Genomic DNA, 18,760 nt, shown 5'->3' with positions numbered 1-18,760 from the left:
CGTAGAGAAATGATGCTATTCAAAAATCTATTTTTAGATCTGTTCTAGACAAATTTAGTAAAATATTAAAATAACATGTTGTACTATTTCTTTAATAAAGGAAAATAACTGAAAATGTAAGAAGGATTTTTAATGAAATTTTCACTGAAAAATTGTAAACGTTTTTTTTTCACAGATACATTATCCTGTGCGTAATTTGCTCACAACGTATTTTTTTTAATTATTTATGATAAACATGGATTTCACATTAAATTGACCTTTCTGTTACCGGAAGTTTATCTACAATATATTGTGGGTTAAGAGTCTCCTACATATGTAGATACACATAGATAGAACCATCTCCACTGCCAGTACTAATAACGTTTAAGTGACGAGTCTGTAAGGATGACATCATTTTTGGATATGGTTGAGGATGACGGGGTCTTTACATAGCCCAAATTTCCATTCTCTGAATCAGAAGCCATGTGGTACATTATTCATCATATCTGTGTTGTAAAATACTATTTTAATGTTTTTCATATTTAGATATATACATTAAATATAAAAAAAATCGATAACTTATATTTAAGTAGAATACTAAACACAATTTAGGTAGTCAATATATTTTTTTTCAAAGAAGGGATAGTAAACGCCCATAACACTTATCAAATGTAAAATAAGTGCCCTGTTCAATTAATATAATAGTTAAAAAAAAAAGTATGAATCGATATCTTTGTTCGTGATAATGTAGATTTCGAGGGTTGATTTATGGAGAGTATTGTTGACCTTATATGTCTAACAGAACGTATGTATAAAGAACGTATATACCTGATGGCTATTTCTCTTATTTGATACATTATTGATTACCGGTATCTCGTAATAAGTTCAATAAATGTGGAAACTTTTTTTCAGAATGCATATATGACACAGTACAACAATACTGCAAATTCTTTAACTGAAAGTATAATTTTGTGAAACATTTGAGGGGCAAACTTAACCAAAACGGATTTTTTTCTACAGAAACATGGCTTTCATTTTTTTTTACTCTAACTGATACTGTTACTCTCGTCTGTACCTCTATTTTTTATTTTACAGTTTTCTACGTTTCATGATCGAAATTTTAACATAAGAATTTCTGTGGGGTTTTTTTCGCCTGTTTTTAAAGTTTTAAGATATATATTAGGAATTTTAACTGCTTTCATAACACACGAAGCAACCACTTTGACAGTATGCGATGGAGTATTATGATCGTCTTAAAGCGTTTCATGTTATGAATGTACTTAATTATAAACTCATTAAAAGCATATGACTTCTAATTAATGATGCTGTAACTGAATTACATGAGATACATAAAAAGCGGTGATGTAACAAATATCTGATAATACTATGATTTGTACTAAGGCAAGAAAGGTCGGTCGTACTTAAATCTGGACAATGTATGTCTAGACAGTAAGAGTTGTGTTGGCTAAGGTCACATGGGGCCAGGTGCATCCGGCCTTCACTGGTCAGTGTGTTTAATGAGTATAATGGGTCAATATGTACAGATGGAAGGGGTTCATGGTGGTTAAATCAGTCATTCTAAAAATCTATCTCTCGCACCTGTTTTACTGCCTAAAATCTTACAATAATTGTTCCTCTTTTTTTAAAGAACCTATTTTATGTAACCTGTAGTTATCAAGTTTATTAGCCTTGTGAAATATTTATGTGTGAAAACCGTGAAAATGCATGCGATTTTTCTATTTTCATGGCGTAGTTTTCGAATATTTGTATGTTACTATTTCATAATTGCCAAGTTAGTAAGATAAAGGTATCTGAATCTTTTCACATTTTTTTAAAACGAGTTTTAAGGCATTATTTATTTCATAGTGTTAGGACAAAACTTGTGAAAACTGTCCAATTTAATACTCTGTAAGACAAATTCAGTATGGTATTACCGAACCAATTTATGTCTCTATCGAGATCCTGGTAACAATCGGAAAATAATTCAAATCTTTATAATCCTTTATTTTTTTAAAAGCACGGCTCAAGGAACAAAATACGTGATAAGTTGCTTTATTACATAACGGGGAAATATGTAGTTGTTTTTCTCTGGTTATATAAGATTTTTATGAGATGAATACTATACAGAGACAACGTAGACATCAACCCTCCGGTATATTTGTACATTTCTGTAACAATTAGTTGGGGATAAGTTTTTATATTATCGTATATGTTGGAAAAATAAATTAATAAAATGAAATGAAATAGACTAAGAAGAGAGTATTGTATTAAGGTTTGAAGAATCGTATTATGTACTTTGGAATACCTGTAAAAATTTGCATATATCAAATTATGAGATATTTCTAAATAGATGTTTAAAAATCTGCTTCATGAAGAATTTCATTAATAGTGTGATATTGGAGATTCTCATTTTCGTGCACAAAAATAATTGTTTTCTGACCGGATTGATCATAATCATTGAAAACATTTTTGTTATGATATTTCATATTTGCAAAAATGTCCCTTTGATGTGAGTTTATCATTTTGGATTTTCAGAAGTCTCCGTGTACATTTTTATTACATTTTGCCGCGATTTGATGGAATTTCACTTTTAATTAACATTCTGTTGATGTGTCGGAATTCATCGTCAGTGTATGTATTGGTATTTCTTAGATGTATATAAACTGTAACTATATTTTGTAAAATGTATTTCTGTAGACCTGACGGGACACTAAGTATAAAAACAATAATAATACAAAGGTGATGCGGGGTTTCCGGGCCGTCAAGCCCTTTCTTTCCATCATGTGTGACATGTAGTTCCATATATCTCAATGATTATCTGTGTTTAATGATATGTCTCTTTTTTCGTTTCTGAGGGAGTGTCTTCTGGAAAAGGAATAATTACAACGTCAACGAATATTAATGGATAGGGTCAGATATGACATGTTTCTATGAATTTTTTCTATTTTGTTCAACCAAGCAATTCGACTATTGTACAAATCCTTATATATAATATATACGATATAAGCAAAAGAGTGAAATTATAAACATGACAGTCCACTGTATTATAAAGCTGTTTCGCCCTTCTAGGACTCACAATGCAAAAATTATGACACGTAAGAAAGAAAATCCAAAATGATGGCAAGAATGGTCAAAATCGAGATTTATCGGTGCTCTAGTTTCATATCTCTATAAATTTGGTATTTTTATATATTTTGTAATTACAACGACTGTACAAAAGTCATCATACAGTTGTTTCGGCCCTCTAGGACTCGTCAGCTGATGCCAAGGACAACCTTTAACAAAGACCAGTAATTAAAGTTTTGATTAAGGCTTCAATACTTTATAATACTTTCCAGGTAACAACACTGTAACAGAAAGGAGAGAAATACTTCGATTCACACAACATTTCGTGTACATTAAATTGATCTGTTTGGACAGGCTGCCAGGATGTTCAGATCTTATTTTGTGCGAGATTAGAAAAGATATATGAACAAACAGTGTAGGAGTATGATGAAGATTGTTTTTTTTGTAAGCGTGTCCTAACTGTTTCCTGTTCTCTGTTTACAGGTAACGCATGTGAAACAGGAACACATACATGTGACAGAGACGCCATCTGTATCAACACAAGGCGGCGCTACAAATGTCGATGTAAACCAGGTTTTTATGGGACAGGGAAAATATGTGTAGGTGAGCGACCAATATTATTATCAACTGATTTGTTATTCACTTTGTAACCTAATAATCTTTATCTATTGTATCAACTGTCAGTGTAGGTATTTCTGTGTAAACAAGTAGTGTATGTCTTTCTGTGTAAACAAGCAGTGTATGTCTTTCTGTGTAAACAAGCACTGTAGGTCTTTCTATGTAAACAAGCAGTGTATGTGTTTCTGTGTAAACCAGCAGTGTATGTCTTTCTGTGTAAACAAGCAGTGTATGTCTTTCTGTGTAAACAAGCAGTGTATGTCTTTCTGTGTAAACAAGCAGTGTATGTCTTTCTGTGTAAACAAGCAGTGTATGTCTTTCTGTGTAAACAAGCAGTGTATGTCTTTCTGTGTAAACAAGCAGTGTATGTCTTTCTGTGTAAACAAGCAGTGTATGTCTTTCTGTGTAAACAAGCAGTGTATGTGTTTCTGTGTAAACAAGCACTGTATGTCTTTCTGTGTAAACAAGCAGTGTATGTCTTTCTATGTAAAAAAGCAGTGTATGTCTTTCTATGTCTTTCTGTGTAAACAAGCAGTGTATGTCTTTCTGTGTAAACAAGCACTGTATGTCTTTCTATGTCTTTCTATGTAAACAAGCAGTGTAAACAAGCAGTGTATGTGTTTCTGTGTAAACAAGCAGTGTATGTCTTTCTGTGTAAACAAGCATTGTATGTCTTTCTATGTAAACAAGCAGTGTATATCTTTCTATGTAAACAAGCAGTGTATATCTTTCTATGTAAACAAGCAGTGTATGTGTTTCTGTGTAAACAAGCAGTGTATGTCTTTCTATGTAAACAAGCAGTGTATGTCTTTCTGTGTAAACAAGCAGTGTATGTCTTTCTGTGTAAACAAGCAGTGTATGTCTTTCTGTGTAAACAAGCAGTGTATGTCTTTCTGTGTAAACAAGCAGTGTATGTCTTTCTGTGTAAACAAGCAGTGTATGTAAACAAGCAGTGTATGTCTTTCTGTGTAAACAAGCAGTGTATGTCTTTCTGTGTAAACAAGCAGTGTATGTCTTTCTGTGTAAACAAGCAGTGTATGTGTTTCTATGTAAACAAGCAGTGTATGTATTTCTGTGTAAACAAGCAGTGTATGTATTACTGTGTAAACAAGCAGTGTATGTATTTCTGTGTAAACAAGCAGTGTATGTCTTTCTGTGTAAACAAGCAGTGTATGTCTTTCTATGTAAACAAGCAGTGTATGTCTTTCTGTGTAAACAAGCAGTGTATGTCTGTCTTTGTAAACAAGCAGTGTATGTCTTTCTGTGTAAACAAGCAGTGTATGTCTTTCTGTGTAAACAAGCAGTGTATGTCTTTCTGTGTAAACAAGCAGTGTATGTCTTTCTGTGTAAACAAGCAGTGTATGTCTTTCTGTGTAAACAAGCAGTGTATGTCTTTCTGTGTAAACAAGCAGTGTATGTCTTTCTATGTAAACAAGCATTGTATGTCTTTGTGTGTAAATAAGCAGGTATGTCTTTCTGTGTAAACAAGCAGTGTATGTCTTTCTGTGTAAACAAGCAGTGTATGTCTTTCTGTGTAAACAAGCAGTGTATGTCTTTCTGTGTAAACAAGCAGTGTATGTCTTTCTGTGTAAACAAGCAGTGTATGTCTTTCTGTGTAAACAAGCAGTGTATGTCTTTCTGTGTAAACAAGCAGTGTATGTCTTTCTGTGTAAACAAGCAGTATATGTCTTTCTGTGTAAACAAGCAGTGTATGTCTTTCTGTGTAAACAAGCAGTATATGTCTTTCTGTGTAAACAAGCAGTGTATGTCTTTCTGTGTAAACAAGCAGTGTATGTCTTTCTGTGTAAACAAGCAGTGTATGTCTTTCTGTGTAAACAAGCAGTGTATGTCTTTCTGTGTAAACAAGCAGTGTATGTGTTTCTGTGTAAACAAGCAGTGTATGTCTTTCTGTGTAAACAAGCAGTGTATGTCTTTCTGTGTAAACAAGCAGTGTATGTCTTTCTGTGTAAACAAGCAGTGTATGTCTTTCTGTGTAAACAAGCAGTGTATGTCTTTCTGTGTAAACAAGCACTGTATGTCTTTCTGTGTAAACAAGCAGTGTATGTCTTTCTGTGTAAACAAGCAGTGTATGTCTTTCTGTGTAAACAAGCAGTGTATGTCTTTCTATGTCTTTCTGTGTAAACAAGCAGTGTATGTCTTTCTGTGTAAACAAGCAGTGTATGTCTTTCTGTGTAAACAAGCAGTGTATGTCTTTCTGTGTAAACAAGCAGTGTATGTCTTTCTATGTAAACAAGCAATGTATGTCTTTCTGTGTAAACAAGCAGTATATGTCTTTCTGTGTAAACAAGCAGTGTATGTCTTTCTATGTAAACAAGCAGTGTATGTCTTTCTGTGTAAACAAGCAGTGTATGTCTTTCTATGTAAACAAGCAGTGTATGTCTTTCTATGTAAACAAGCAGTGTATGTCTTTCTGTGTAAACAAGCAGTGTATGTCTTTCTGTGTAAACAAGCAGTGTATGTCTTTCTATGTAAACAAGCAGTGTATGTCTGTCTTTGTAAACAAGCAGTGTATGTCTTTCTATGTAGACAAGCAGTGTATGTCTTTCTGTGTAAACAAGCAGTGTAGGTCTTTCTGTGTAAACAAGCAGTGTATGTCTTTCTGTGTAAATAAGCAGTGTATGTGTTTCTATGTAAACAAGCAGTGTATGTCTTTCTGTGTAAACAAGCAGTGTATGTCTTTCTATGTAGACAAGCAGTGTGTATGTCTTTCTGTGTAAACAAGCAGTGTATGTCTTTCTGTGTAAACAAGCAGTGTATGTCTTTCTGTGTAAACAAGCAGTGTATGTCTTTCTGTGTAAACAAGTAGTGTATGTCTTTCTGTGTAAACAAGCAGTGTATGTCTTTCTGTGTAAACAAGCAGTGTATGTCTTTCTGTGTAAACAAGCAGTGTATGTCTTTCTGTGTAAACAAGCAGTGTATGTCTTTCTGTGTAAACAAGCAGTGTATGTCTTTCTGTGTAAACAAGCAGTGTATGTCTTTCTGTGTAAACAAGCAGTGTATGTCTTTCTGTGTAAACAAGCAGTGTATGTCTTTCTTTGTAAACAAGCAGTGTATGTCTTTCTGTGTAAACAAGCAGTGTATGTATTTCTGTGTAAACAAGCAGTGTATGTCTTGTAAACAAGCAGTGTGTTTCTGTGTAAACAAGCAGTGTATGTCTTTCTGTGTAAACAATCAGTGTATGTCTTTCTGTGTAAACAAGCAGTGTATGTCTTTCTGTGTAAACAAGCAGTGTATGTCTTTCTGTGTAAACAAGCAGTGTATGTCTTTCTGTGTAAACAAGCAGTGTATGTCTTTCTGTGTAAACAAGCAGTGTATGTCTTTCTATGTAAACAAGCAGTGTATGTCTTTCTGTGTAAACAAGCAGTGTATGTCTTTCTGTGTAAACAAGCACTGTATGTCTTTCTGTGTAAACAAGCAGTGTATATCTTTCTGTGTAAACAAGCAGTGTATGTCTTTCTGTGTAAACAAGCAGTGTATGTCTTTCTATGTAAACAAGCAGTGTATGTCTTTCTGTGTAAACAAGCAGTGTATGTCTTTCTGTGTAAACAAGCAGTGTATGTCTTTCTGTGTAAACAAGCAGTGTATGTCTTTCTGTGTAAACAAGCAGTGTATGTCTTTCTGTGTAAACAAGCAGTGTATGTCTTTCTGTGTAAACAAGCAGTGTATGTCTTTCTGTGTAAACAAGCAGTGTATGTCTTTCTGTGTAAACAAGTAGTGTGTGTTCTTTCTGTGTAAACAAGCAGTGTATGTCCTCTCACGTTGAGACATGTTGTATTTGTGCGACAGGAAGGTAGACATTTTTGATGCTCGTTAGTTTGCGTGTTGGTTCGTTGTTGTATCTTAATTTAGAAACTTACATTATTTACTTGGATTGACCAAAATTCACCTGGCAGGTGTCGTCGATGAGGCAGAAGACGCTTACTCTTTCGAAAAAAAACTGTCCTTATTCTCCTTGAACCTTTTAGCTAGTCTCCGTGTTAATCTTTTGTTTTTGTTCATATTTTGTCCTAGTTTTATTGAATTGGACTTGGAATTATAATCATATTGACATGTTGGTGTTTAGTTGTTGATTCATAGACATTACCTTTGTTGTCTTCGTTGTTTAACATCAGCTATAGGTGTATGTAGAGTTGGCTGCGTAATGATGTATGTTCAGAATACATTAAATATACGTAATTTTCATTTTGTATTAGTAGTCGACACCTTTTAAACGTAACACACTCGAAAATGGGAGACGACAATTACATTTATTACGCATAATGTACCCAGTGACAACAATTAACTGTAAATTATGCCTTGTATAAGGAGACAATAAGTAAATGCCACACAGAATTTGAAAGAAATATGACCGTTTTAGGCAGGTGACCTTAATATAGAGGTTCAGTCATTAAGGAAGTAATCGGTGACCTATATAAACCGGTCTTTGCTATGAACAGAAAACCTTCAGGCTAAGTTTGAATACATTTGTAATGTGTTAATTGTATAAACGACAGCTGATAAATATTATCATTATGTAACAGATTTCCGCTTCTGATTTCTATCCCTATATCCGGTGTAACTTGATCTATGTTCTTTCTGGCAAGGCTAGATATGAATCAATTTGCGAAACTTCTCAACCTTGTGACCAACGGTCACCGTGGAAATATTAGGCTATCGTTACTCCATATGGAGTTCCGTAAATACAACAATCAAGTATCGTTAATATGGAAGTACATCTACATATCTACAAATACATACTTATAGAAATGACGTCAAATCGTGACAAATATTGCAATGAATTCGTATTAAAATGTAAAATCGTAATTGATGTTTTGAATCAAAGCGATTTTAAATTATTATGAACCTTTCTAAAATAGCAACACACGTGAAGACAATTAAGACAGCCTTATTGCATGTAAAAAGGAACTCCAGATGTATACATTTTTGTGAGTTGTTAAATGCCAAATTATCCTATGAATAAAGATTCAGAAATATTTACAAGATGCTAACATCGTGTAAATGTAACCGCAAAGTTTTGGTCGTGTTTACATTTACATGGCCTGGAAACAACATGGGCGATTAAATGACGTTACATGAAAGAGAAAATAACAGAAAACAGAGTTTAATGTTTTTATAATCGTCCGACAGAAAAACACTACTGACACATGTCACGATAAGTCCTGCGTACAAAACACACATGTCAAAAATTTTAGCGAACATACACATAAGACTTTTTAGACAATTAGAGCAAATAATGTTTATCAAGAATTTTCACTTTTTAAAAAGGTTCTTCATTCTTTCCAGCGCCCCACAATAAAAAATAAGATGATCATTAAAATTACACTCTAATCCAATTTCTCTTCTTATCGTATATGTAGTAAACACTATTTTTAAGAATGACCTTGGAACAAAAACAATGACCTTTGGTCGAAGTATCTAATTCTATCAGAGCGGCAATCGAGTTTGAAATTTTATATATCTAGAATAGCATAGATGATTTAAAATCAAACTATTATTTCTTACTCAAAACTATTGTATCCATGATGACACAATTTAAACATTAATGCATGCGTGTATCCTCTCTCCACCAAGAAAGTTTTGATCCCGGGGGAAAAACGTTTAAAAGCACTGAAAGTCATGAGCGCTATAAACACTCACTTATCTCATTTTGGCTTGCTACTAATATATGTATTGTTCAGTACTGGTATTTGAATTCAAAGTTTCTGTAATAAAATAAAATCGAAAGGGTGCAATACAGAACAATATTTAAGAATACAAAATAATATCTATAGTTTCGGTTGCTTTGTTATATAACATGCATTTCGTTTTAATGAATTCTAACATATGTCATCAAATTTTCGATGTGTAAAGGGATGCAGAAAACTTCAATCTAACCAGGCTGGAATTTGGTAGCAAAGAAGTGATTGTTTTTATTAGGAAATGGGAAAGCGCGCTAGCCAAGTAATTTAGTTCACCTTGGAATATCTATTTCTTAATTGAGTGTAACGTTCATGTAACGCAGAAATAATCAGTTGATCATTATAGAAGAAACCTTAGAGGATCCATCTATTGTATACAAGCTGATATAGAATAACATATAAGATTGATATAGTTGATGTTTGAATTCTTACCTACTTTCACCTGACAATAGACCAGTTGAGTGTATTTTCAGCGCGTGTACACTCAATGACTCAATGACTGTCGAAATGTGCTCGATGATTCAAATCGCGAATGTACCAGATGACAGTCAAATCACGAAATGTATCAGATGACAGTCAAATCGCGAAATGTACCAGATGACAGTCAAATCGCGAAATGTATCAGATGACAGTCAAATCGCGAAATGTATCAGATGACAGTCAAATCGCGAAATGTACCAGATGACTGTCAAATCGCGTACAGTCGAACTGTACATTGGCACTGAATGGTTTGGCAAAAAACACTCGATCATTGTCATTCTTCGTAACATAATGAATATACCGGGCTATTTTCGCCCCTGTTTAATATTCGCCCTCTTCGTCACTGAATGGGGAAGGCAAATTTTAGATAGGAGTAAAAATGTTATTAACCATTTATGTAACCCGCATAGGGCGAAATGAACATGAGGCGAATTCGTGCATAATGGTACAAGGTCCAAAATAACCCGGGGCGAAAAAATCGGCATACAGTATACTCTCGCTCATGGTCAGACACTAACCGAGGTTGAGCCAATTGCATGTGATGATCACTTGCCTTTTTTATGACGTATACATGAATTTTGTTTTTTATTTTTAGATGAAAACGAATGTGATTACGAAAATGGAGGATGTGTTCATTTCTGTCAGAACCAGAGTGGTAATTACACGTGTAGCTGTAAGGAAGGGTTTGTGTTGGACAGGGATGGACACAACTGTATAGGTAAGGAAGGGTTTTAAATGGCAGGATTGGATACAAAATATGGGTAAGTAAAGGTTTGTGTTGGACAGGGATGGGGACACAACTGTATAGATAAGGAAGGATTTGTGTTGGACAGGGATGGGGGACACAACTGTATAGATAAGGAAGGATTTGTGTTGGACAGGGATGGGGACACAACTGTATAGATAAGGAAGGATTTGTGTTGGACAGGGATGGGGGACACAACTGTATAGATTGGACAGTGGATTGGGACACAACTGTATAGGATGGGGGACACAACTGTATAGATAAGGAAGGATTTGTGTTGGACAGGGATGGGGGACACAACTGATAAGGAAGGATTTGTGTTGGACAGGGATGGGGGACACAACTGTATAGATAAGGAAGGATTTGTGTTGGACAGGGATGGGGGACACAACTGTATAGATAAGGAAGGATTTGTGTTGGACAGGGATGGGGACACAACTGTATAGATAAGGAAGGATTTGTGTTGGACAGGGATGGGGGACACAACTGTATAGATAAGGAAGGATTTGTGTTGGACAGGGATGGGGACACAACTGTATAGATAAGGAAGGATTTGTGTTGGACAGGGATGGGGGACACAACTGTATAGATAAGGAAGGATTTGTGTTGGACAAGGATGGGGGACACAACTGTATAGATAAAGAAGGATTTGTGTTGGATAGGGATGGGGACACAACTGTATAGATAAAGAAGGATTTGTGTTGGACAGGGATGGGGGACACAACTGTATAGATAAGGAAGGATTTGTGTTGGACAGGGGTGGGGACACAACTGTATAGATAAGGAAGGATTTGTGTTGGACAGGGGTGGGGACACAACTGTATAGATAAGGAAGGATTTGTGTTGGACAGGGATGGGGGACACAACTGTATAGATAAAGAAGGATTTGTGTTGGACAGAGATGGGGACACAACTGTATAGATAAGGAAGGATTTGTGTTGGACAGGGATGGGGGACACAACTGTATAGATAAGGAAGGATTTGTGTTGGACAGGGATGGGGGCACAACTGTATAGATAAGGAAGAATTTGTGTTGGACAGGGATGGGGGACACAACTGTATAGATAAGGAAGGATTTGTGTTGGACAGGGATGGGGACACAGCTGTATAGATAAGGAAGGATTTGTGTTGGACAGGGATGTTGACACAAATGTATAGAAAAGGATGATTTGTGTTAGACATGGATGGACAACTACGGGGAGGCTTAGTTTTGACTCGGGTGAAACTTCATTGTATAGGCAAGACAGGTGGTAGTAGTTGGTCATAAATAATCATATCTGTTTTGAAAGAAACGATAGATCTTGTACCTGGGTTGGCATTATTGGCTTTACACCTGTCAGGTAAATCAAATTGGCTGATTGTGGTTCCAAAACCTCCAAAGTTGCAGTTCTATTCCAGCCCAATGCTACCATATGTTTCCAAAACATTAAAAGTATTATTGATGAACATAATCACTATGATTTAACTATTACGATATAACACAAATGATAAAAAATTGTTCTTTTCTGAATTTAACATGACTTTTTCTTACACAAAACGCTTGTTATTATCAATCGTTAACACCGTAGCTGTGAACCTGTTACAGTTTCCACTATATAGAATGAAACTTTTAAAAGATATAGTCTATTTAGAAGAGTTTGTATTGTCGATTAAATGGGTGCATTCGAGGTCCCGATCCTAGTTGATTGCAGGCAATGATATCCGTGAAATTTGGTATTAAGGGGCAATACATCTGGAATATAAGACGAGGTCAATAACATTGTGTGTATATACGATACATATACATGTTTCACACCGTTATGTAATATCTCACAACCACGAACATGTACACATACATCATTGTAGCAAATTTCTTCAATTCTTATAATTTATTTCGCTTTGAAAATTGATCCAAATAGAGTGATTTTGTTCTGGGTATAGATGTACGCTGTTACAGTATGGATTGTGTATTATACTGATTTTCTCAGTCTTACAGTAGTTTATTAATGTATCAAGTTTATTTTGAAACAAGCAAGAATGCCATTGATGCCGACATTAAGAAATGTCGCTCAGTACTAAGGGTTCATTAAATACAGACGCTTAGATTTTTTTCACTTTTAATCAATCTGACATTAATTACCCGAGACATATCATCGCTATCAAACTTGATTAGATAACACAAGAAAAAATGGATATTTTTTATTTGCGCCATGACGATGACTTTTGGTAGTGTGACGGCCAGTGACATTTAAGCTTCCTTAAAAAATTATCCACGCGTCATTGAGTAAATACATTCCTTCTGTTTTGTTTCAAAACAGGGAATTCATTCGCGTAGCTTTCGAATGAAATATAATACATGTTGGTTAGTATGGTTGTGTGTGTTGATCTATATATCTTTTCACACATTGCATTTATTTTATCAATTTGTTTTTTAGTTACTTATTATTTTATCTATATGGGCTTATATCCAATCATAAGACTGAATCAATAAGGCACTCAAATAAACAACACAATGAAGTGTCGGACTGTCACTTCGACACCGCTAATACATAACACAGGTCATAATGTACATTTCACAGATATAGATATCATCTAATGTAAAGATGTGTGGTATGGTGTCCCTTAATGACGTTAATTGATATAAAGGGGCGTCTAACACTCCTTTAATTCATGTAGACTCAGGAATGTTGATTCAAATAAGTGTTTCGATAGTACGTATGTGGTAATACTTTATGTATCCAAGAATGAACGAAGATGTCACCTATATTATACACAATGTTTTTTAACCTTTTTTCTAAATATGTCTTGTTCAATACTCAGTTAGTTTTATGCAAATCTGAAACGAGCTATTTTTTTCGACATAAAGAGCTAGATGTTTCAACAAAGGAAACAATTTTGGCCTCCATCCAATATATGCAGACTTCTGCGTTCATTTTTACATCAAGATTTTACAAAAGGCACATATTTTAATAACAATTTTCTGTACATCATATAAGTAGAGCCTATGATGAATTAAAATGCTTCATATGCCTCTTTCGTCCATTTTAGGACTCATCAGCGTTGTCAAAACTTTGAGGCAACTGAGATCAAGAATATGTCTAAATGATATCAAAAACTGGTTGATGGACTTTATTCTAATTACAACTCTGTAGTCGATGAAAGACCATTGTGTTACTTTTCCATTGGCGTGCACATCAACTGATTTCATTTGCATCACTTTCTTAAAAAATGCTTTCAGCAACCACTTTCCTATTAAAATATATCAATGAATGTGTAACTAAGATCATGATTAGAGCGGTAACAGAAATTATGAACACTGCTTCTTTTTTATGACAAATGTCGGACTTATATTTGAATCAACGGCATTTACAAGAATCCAAAACGGGAAAGGCGAGACATGTGATTCCAGTAAATTTTCGTTGTTAAGACTGGTTGTGCCGACACTAGACTACGAAATATCCATATCGCTCTTTATATAAACTTTATTCATTTTACAACAGTTGCGAAACAAGGGGTCTTATTGTGGGAGGAAACCGGAGTACCCGGGGAAAACCTACGTGGTCGCTCTTTATTTCCAATGGGGAGGGATATATATGTTCGGGTTGGGAGGAAGGGAGGTAGCAATCATATTGTGCAGTGAGATTGCAATCATTTCAACAGTAAACTACTGTCAGTTGATAAACCATGTCGGATACGAATGTCAACGGTTCGGTACATTATATCTATGTTTTTATGAACATTGCTATGGTGACTAAATTAATTTTTAATAAAACAAACACCCTTTTGAGAGTTCGCACTTTGCTATTTAATACTACAATGGTGATGTCATCAAAAGTGACGTCAATGGTTTGATGACTGATACATTTCATTGGATGTTCGGTAATATGAATTCATGTACCTACAACTGTATGTCTAGTTAAGAAACTTTGATTTTATTTTTACTACTGATGATTCTATTTCAGATAAAAATGAGTGTTTAGAAAATCTGGGCGGATGTGCAGCTCAGTGTGTGAATACCCTAGGGAGCTATGAATGTAGGTGTAATCAAGGGTATTCGTTGGCTCCAGATGGCCGATCTTGCCAGTGTAAGTATATATATGAAGGCGTGTTATGTAGATAGGTTGAATTATATTTTGGCTGATGAATGTGTCTAGGAACATTTAAGCTACAAAGAGGACTTATTTAATCTTCGCTTCCTTATTGTTCAGTTCAAACCATTAGAAAACAATTATAGTGTTAAATGAACGTCAATGCAATCGCCCGATTAAACGTCGCTATTGTGAAATCTTATGAAAGGTGAGAAGCAATATTCACAGATAAAAAAGGCAATACGATCCTGTAAGGGTACAAAATGATATCCAAACGAACGACAGAAAAAAAATCATTATCGAACTTGAAACTGCTGCAATACCAATAAAATATAAACACCGGCAGTATTTTACATAGGAAAAATATATGTCTTCTGCTACATCGATTGTGCCTGCAATAGAAATCCATGCGCACTGACCTTCTTTTCCCAAGGAAAAAGGTTATTTCCAAAATCAAAAGAAAGCTACGCCAATGTGCTTACTGCGCAAAATCTGTCAAAGTGACATTATTCCAAAGAAAATAGGTTGTTTTTCTACCAAAAGAAAATTGCAGCATTGTATTCCTGCTGCGAAAATTCATGCCAAAGCAACCTTATTATGCTATAGAAAATATACTATTTCCCAGTCAGAAGAAAGCTGCTACCGTGTCCCTACTGTGAAAATCTATGTCAAAGAAACCGTACCTTATTCTAAAACACTAGACTACTTTCAAATAAAAGAACAGTTTCAAGAATTCGTCAGTTCCATATTTTTCATTTACCTGTATGCCGGAAAATGTGGTGGGATCATGATGATTAAAATGTAAAGCCAATACAAGGCTGTATTCTTGTTTGCAAAATTATGCAATGTTACTTTTTAAAGGTAACATATATACAAGTAAAAATTAATGCAATTTTGATTTGAAATGCGTGCTAAAAACACAGAGTATAGGGAAGTAGGCTGGTTAAATAGGGCGATGTGAATAATTACAACCGGCTGTCCTGGACCCGGACAGACATCCAATGCCGATTGTTCTGTATACTGTACAAGTCTACCGGTCTGGTAAAGGTCACTAAGTATGGCTATTTGGATGCATGATGTAAGTAATGACTTCGTGTTTTATTGAAAATTACTTCACATTAGTTATAGTGTTTAAGCAAGAAAGACATACTTGAATTAGGATTGACTTGTACATAACCGACATATTTTAAAGGTATCGTTAAACCAAGGCCGTACCACTTCGTATGTACAGGTGTCGGATCGTAATCAATTTCACGGCGAATTAATTTGGAGACTTAACACATACATACCCGTCGTTACTCACCATCGATAAAGGGCTACAGTATTACACCTCACTAGGCAATCTCGACTAAATAATTGTAAATATGCTGAAAATAGAAGTCCACAGAGGTTAACTCAAGACCTCAAAGTACAAATATAGGGTACGAAACACCCAAAATAGCCTGGATCGCTACATCTCGTCTGCGGTCAACATAGTTGACTAAGCATGAAGGAATTCAATGATATATTTATATAATAGGCTTATTTTAACTCTTAGTTAATGTTATCATGCATTTTTCATAATGAAATAGTGTCTCGAGAATAAGTTCTTTTCTTAAGAGAGTAACAACATTATCTACGACTGTCACCACGGTTGTTCGTGTAGCATACAGTATGCACCGAACCATCTGGTCATGCTTAATACTGTTGATACAGGCAACGGGTACTATAGTAGCTCTGCATAATTCCTTCATCTGAAGATCTTATTTGATTAATTGTGTTTTCATTTTCTGTCGAAAAGAACGAAAGTTATACAGTACTTGATGACTAGGTTAGTAAATTGTGAAAGCGTCTTAACAATGCAATTATGTAAGATTACATAATACTATTCAAATATTTAACGTTTTCCTTACAAAAAGGTTATAAAACAAACACTTTATCATAAACATCTTTGGTGCCTAGAAACTCGGGAAAAAGAGACAGAGATTGATATTATCATAAAGAGTGATAAAATCTTAAGTCTAAACCTCCTGCGACTGTATGAAATTTAGTGCATAGTCACTTTTTGTAGCTGATCATAACGATGAATTTCTATATCTTAAGTAATTGGAAAAAAAAACAGATATTACAAAAAACACAGTTATGTCTTCGACTAATATTTCAGTATGAAAGGTGGTAAAATCAGATTCTCAGTGAAATATATTAATTCTTTAACTGATGTTTTAAATAGATGTTTCCATTTGTGTTATGTATTTTTCAGATGGAACTTACTGTCAGGAGAATTTCCAGTGTCAACATTTCTGTCACACCCCTGCTGGGAAACTGGTTTGTGGATGTCGGGAAGGCTACAGATTACATAACAATGCCCTCGACTGTATTCGTACGTAGGTTTCGATCTTTCTAGGGTCAGTCGATGCTTCAACCATCGATAAACGTATTTCACAAATAGTTTCTGTGAAATTCTCCATGAATGTTAACGTGCTTGGATCCATATTCACTGTTTTTCCTCACCTGCATGGAACCTCTCTTTATTGTTCTATACTTGAACATCGACAATTGCTGTAATGTAAAATATTCTTTTAGAAAAGCGTTATTGACAATTAGTCCATTAATCTTATGGTTTTTTAGCTCACTTACCACAAAGGGCCAAGTGCGCTTATACTGTGGCGCGGCGTCCGTCGTCCGTCCGTCGCAACATTTTCCTTTAAATAACTAAAAATTCAATAACCAATGGACCAAATGTATTGATATTTGGCTGGTATGTTCCTAAGATAGAGCATGAAAAGGTTTTAAAAATTAAATGACCTTGTCCTATATTCAAGGTCACAGGGATAAAATTTGTTAAAATCTTTAAACGACATATTCTCATGAACTACAAGGCTTAGAAGAATATTTGGCTGGCATGTTCCGAGGATGAAACCCTACACAAAGATTGCGAAAAGAATTAACCTTGCCTTATATTCAAGTTCACAGAGGTCAGATTTGCTAGAGGCACGATATTTGGCTGGTGTGTTCCCAGGATGAAGCGCGACAAAGTGTGCGATTAGAAATGACCTTGACTGATATTCAACGTAACAGGGGCCAAATGTGTTAAATCCTTTCAACTAGTTCTTTTCAGAAGCTATTAGGTCTCGAAGCATGATATTTGGCTGATATGTTCCTAGGGATGAAAAAAGAAATAACCTTGACCTGTGTTCAAGGTCACAGGAGTCAAATTTTTGAAAACATTTAAATGACTATTCCCTATGAACTAAAGACCGAGAGGCATGCTATTAGGCTGGTATTTATATACCAGGTGAGCGCTGCAGGCCCATTGGGGGTCTCTTGTCATAATGTAAATTTGGTTTCCTTTAAATATTACGATTAACATAGTACATGTCGACTATTCGTTGACAAATTTAAAACGTTGAAGATTTCTCTGAGAAATTCTAATGAACCAAGGAAAAGTCATGCACCTTTTTTTCGATACGAGATTTGAGAGAGTGCCTTAGTCGTTTATGTTGCTGCGGTCATGTATCACTACACCAGTTCTTATTTTGAGAGCGTAACACTACTAGTATTTTTACCGAAATTTACATTGAAGACGTTCCCGATAAAGCAGGCGACTTTCTTACGTTTCCCCTTTCTTTGTATTTCGCCTCAAACTCAGTCATTTTTGCCGAAATTTTCTTGTTTTATCCATTTCGTGTTGCTATAATGGTTTTATTCACACATTGGAATTTTCTGTTTTGTGATTTTAAGTGGATTTGACTTCATACCTTTGTATGTAGATTATTGTGTCCTCGTCTTGTTTTACTCTTTATAGGAAATTTCGTTGATGATGTCACAACTCTTCAGCACAGTTCGATTGTTCAACAATCTCTTCACAGTGGTGGTTTTTTTTCTCTTACCTCTGTTGTTTTGTATTTGTGGAAATTGACAGATGTTGGATTGTCATATATTGGGCACTTTAACTGATGACATATCATCGTTGTGGCAAAGTTTTATGTATAATCTTGTTTTTCTTTGAATAAGTAACGAATGCATTCCTTGGTAGATATGTTGGTTTGCTGTGTTATGCTTTGAAGGTTGTACAACAGTTATAAATACCACCTTTCAACACAAAATTATAATTAATTACTGTATAA

The 18,760-nt window shown here is 34.9% G+C and overlaps 1 protein-coding gene across 1 annotated transcript in view; it reads left to right on the top strand.

Annotated features, from left to right (window-relative positions):
- The window catches only part of LOC132554264 (signal peptide, CUB and EGF-like domain-containing protein 1), a 116,899-nt gene that overhangs the window by 85,693 nt on the left and 12,446 nt on the right, over positions 1 to 18,760 (top strand). Inside the window, exons 5-8 of the mRNA XM_060218575.1 lie at positions 3,529 to 3,648; positions 10,438 to 10,560; positions 14,529 to 14,651; positions 16,894 to 17,013. Coding sequence (XP_060074558.1) covers positions 3,529 to 3,648; positions 10,438 to 10,560; positions 14,529 to 14,651; positions 16,894 to 17,013 — 486 coding nt within the window. The remainder of the gene's footprint in view (positions 1 to 3,528; positions 3,649 to 10,437; positions 10,561 to 14,528; positions 14,652 to 16,893; positions 17,014 to 18,760) is intronic.

Source organism: Ylistrum balloti, unplaced genomic scaffold (assembly GCF_031769215.1).
Source record: "Ylistrum balloti isolate Yb309-2 unplaced genomic scaffold, AGI_CSIRO_Ybal_v1 Utg369640, whole genome shotgun sequence".
Taxonomy (NCBI): Eukaryota; Metazoa; Mollusca; class Bivalvia; order Pectinida; family Pectinidae; genus Ylistrum; species Ylistrum balloti.
Note: the sequence above shows the minus strand (reverse complement) of the source record. Positions and strands in the feature narration are given on the sequence as shown.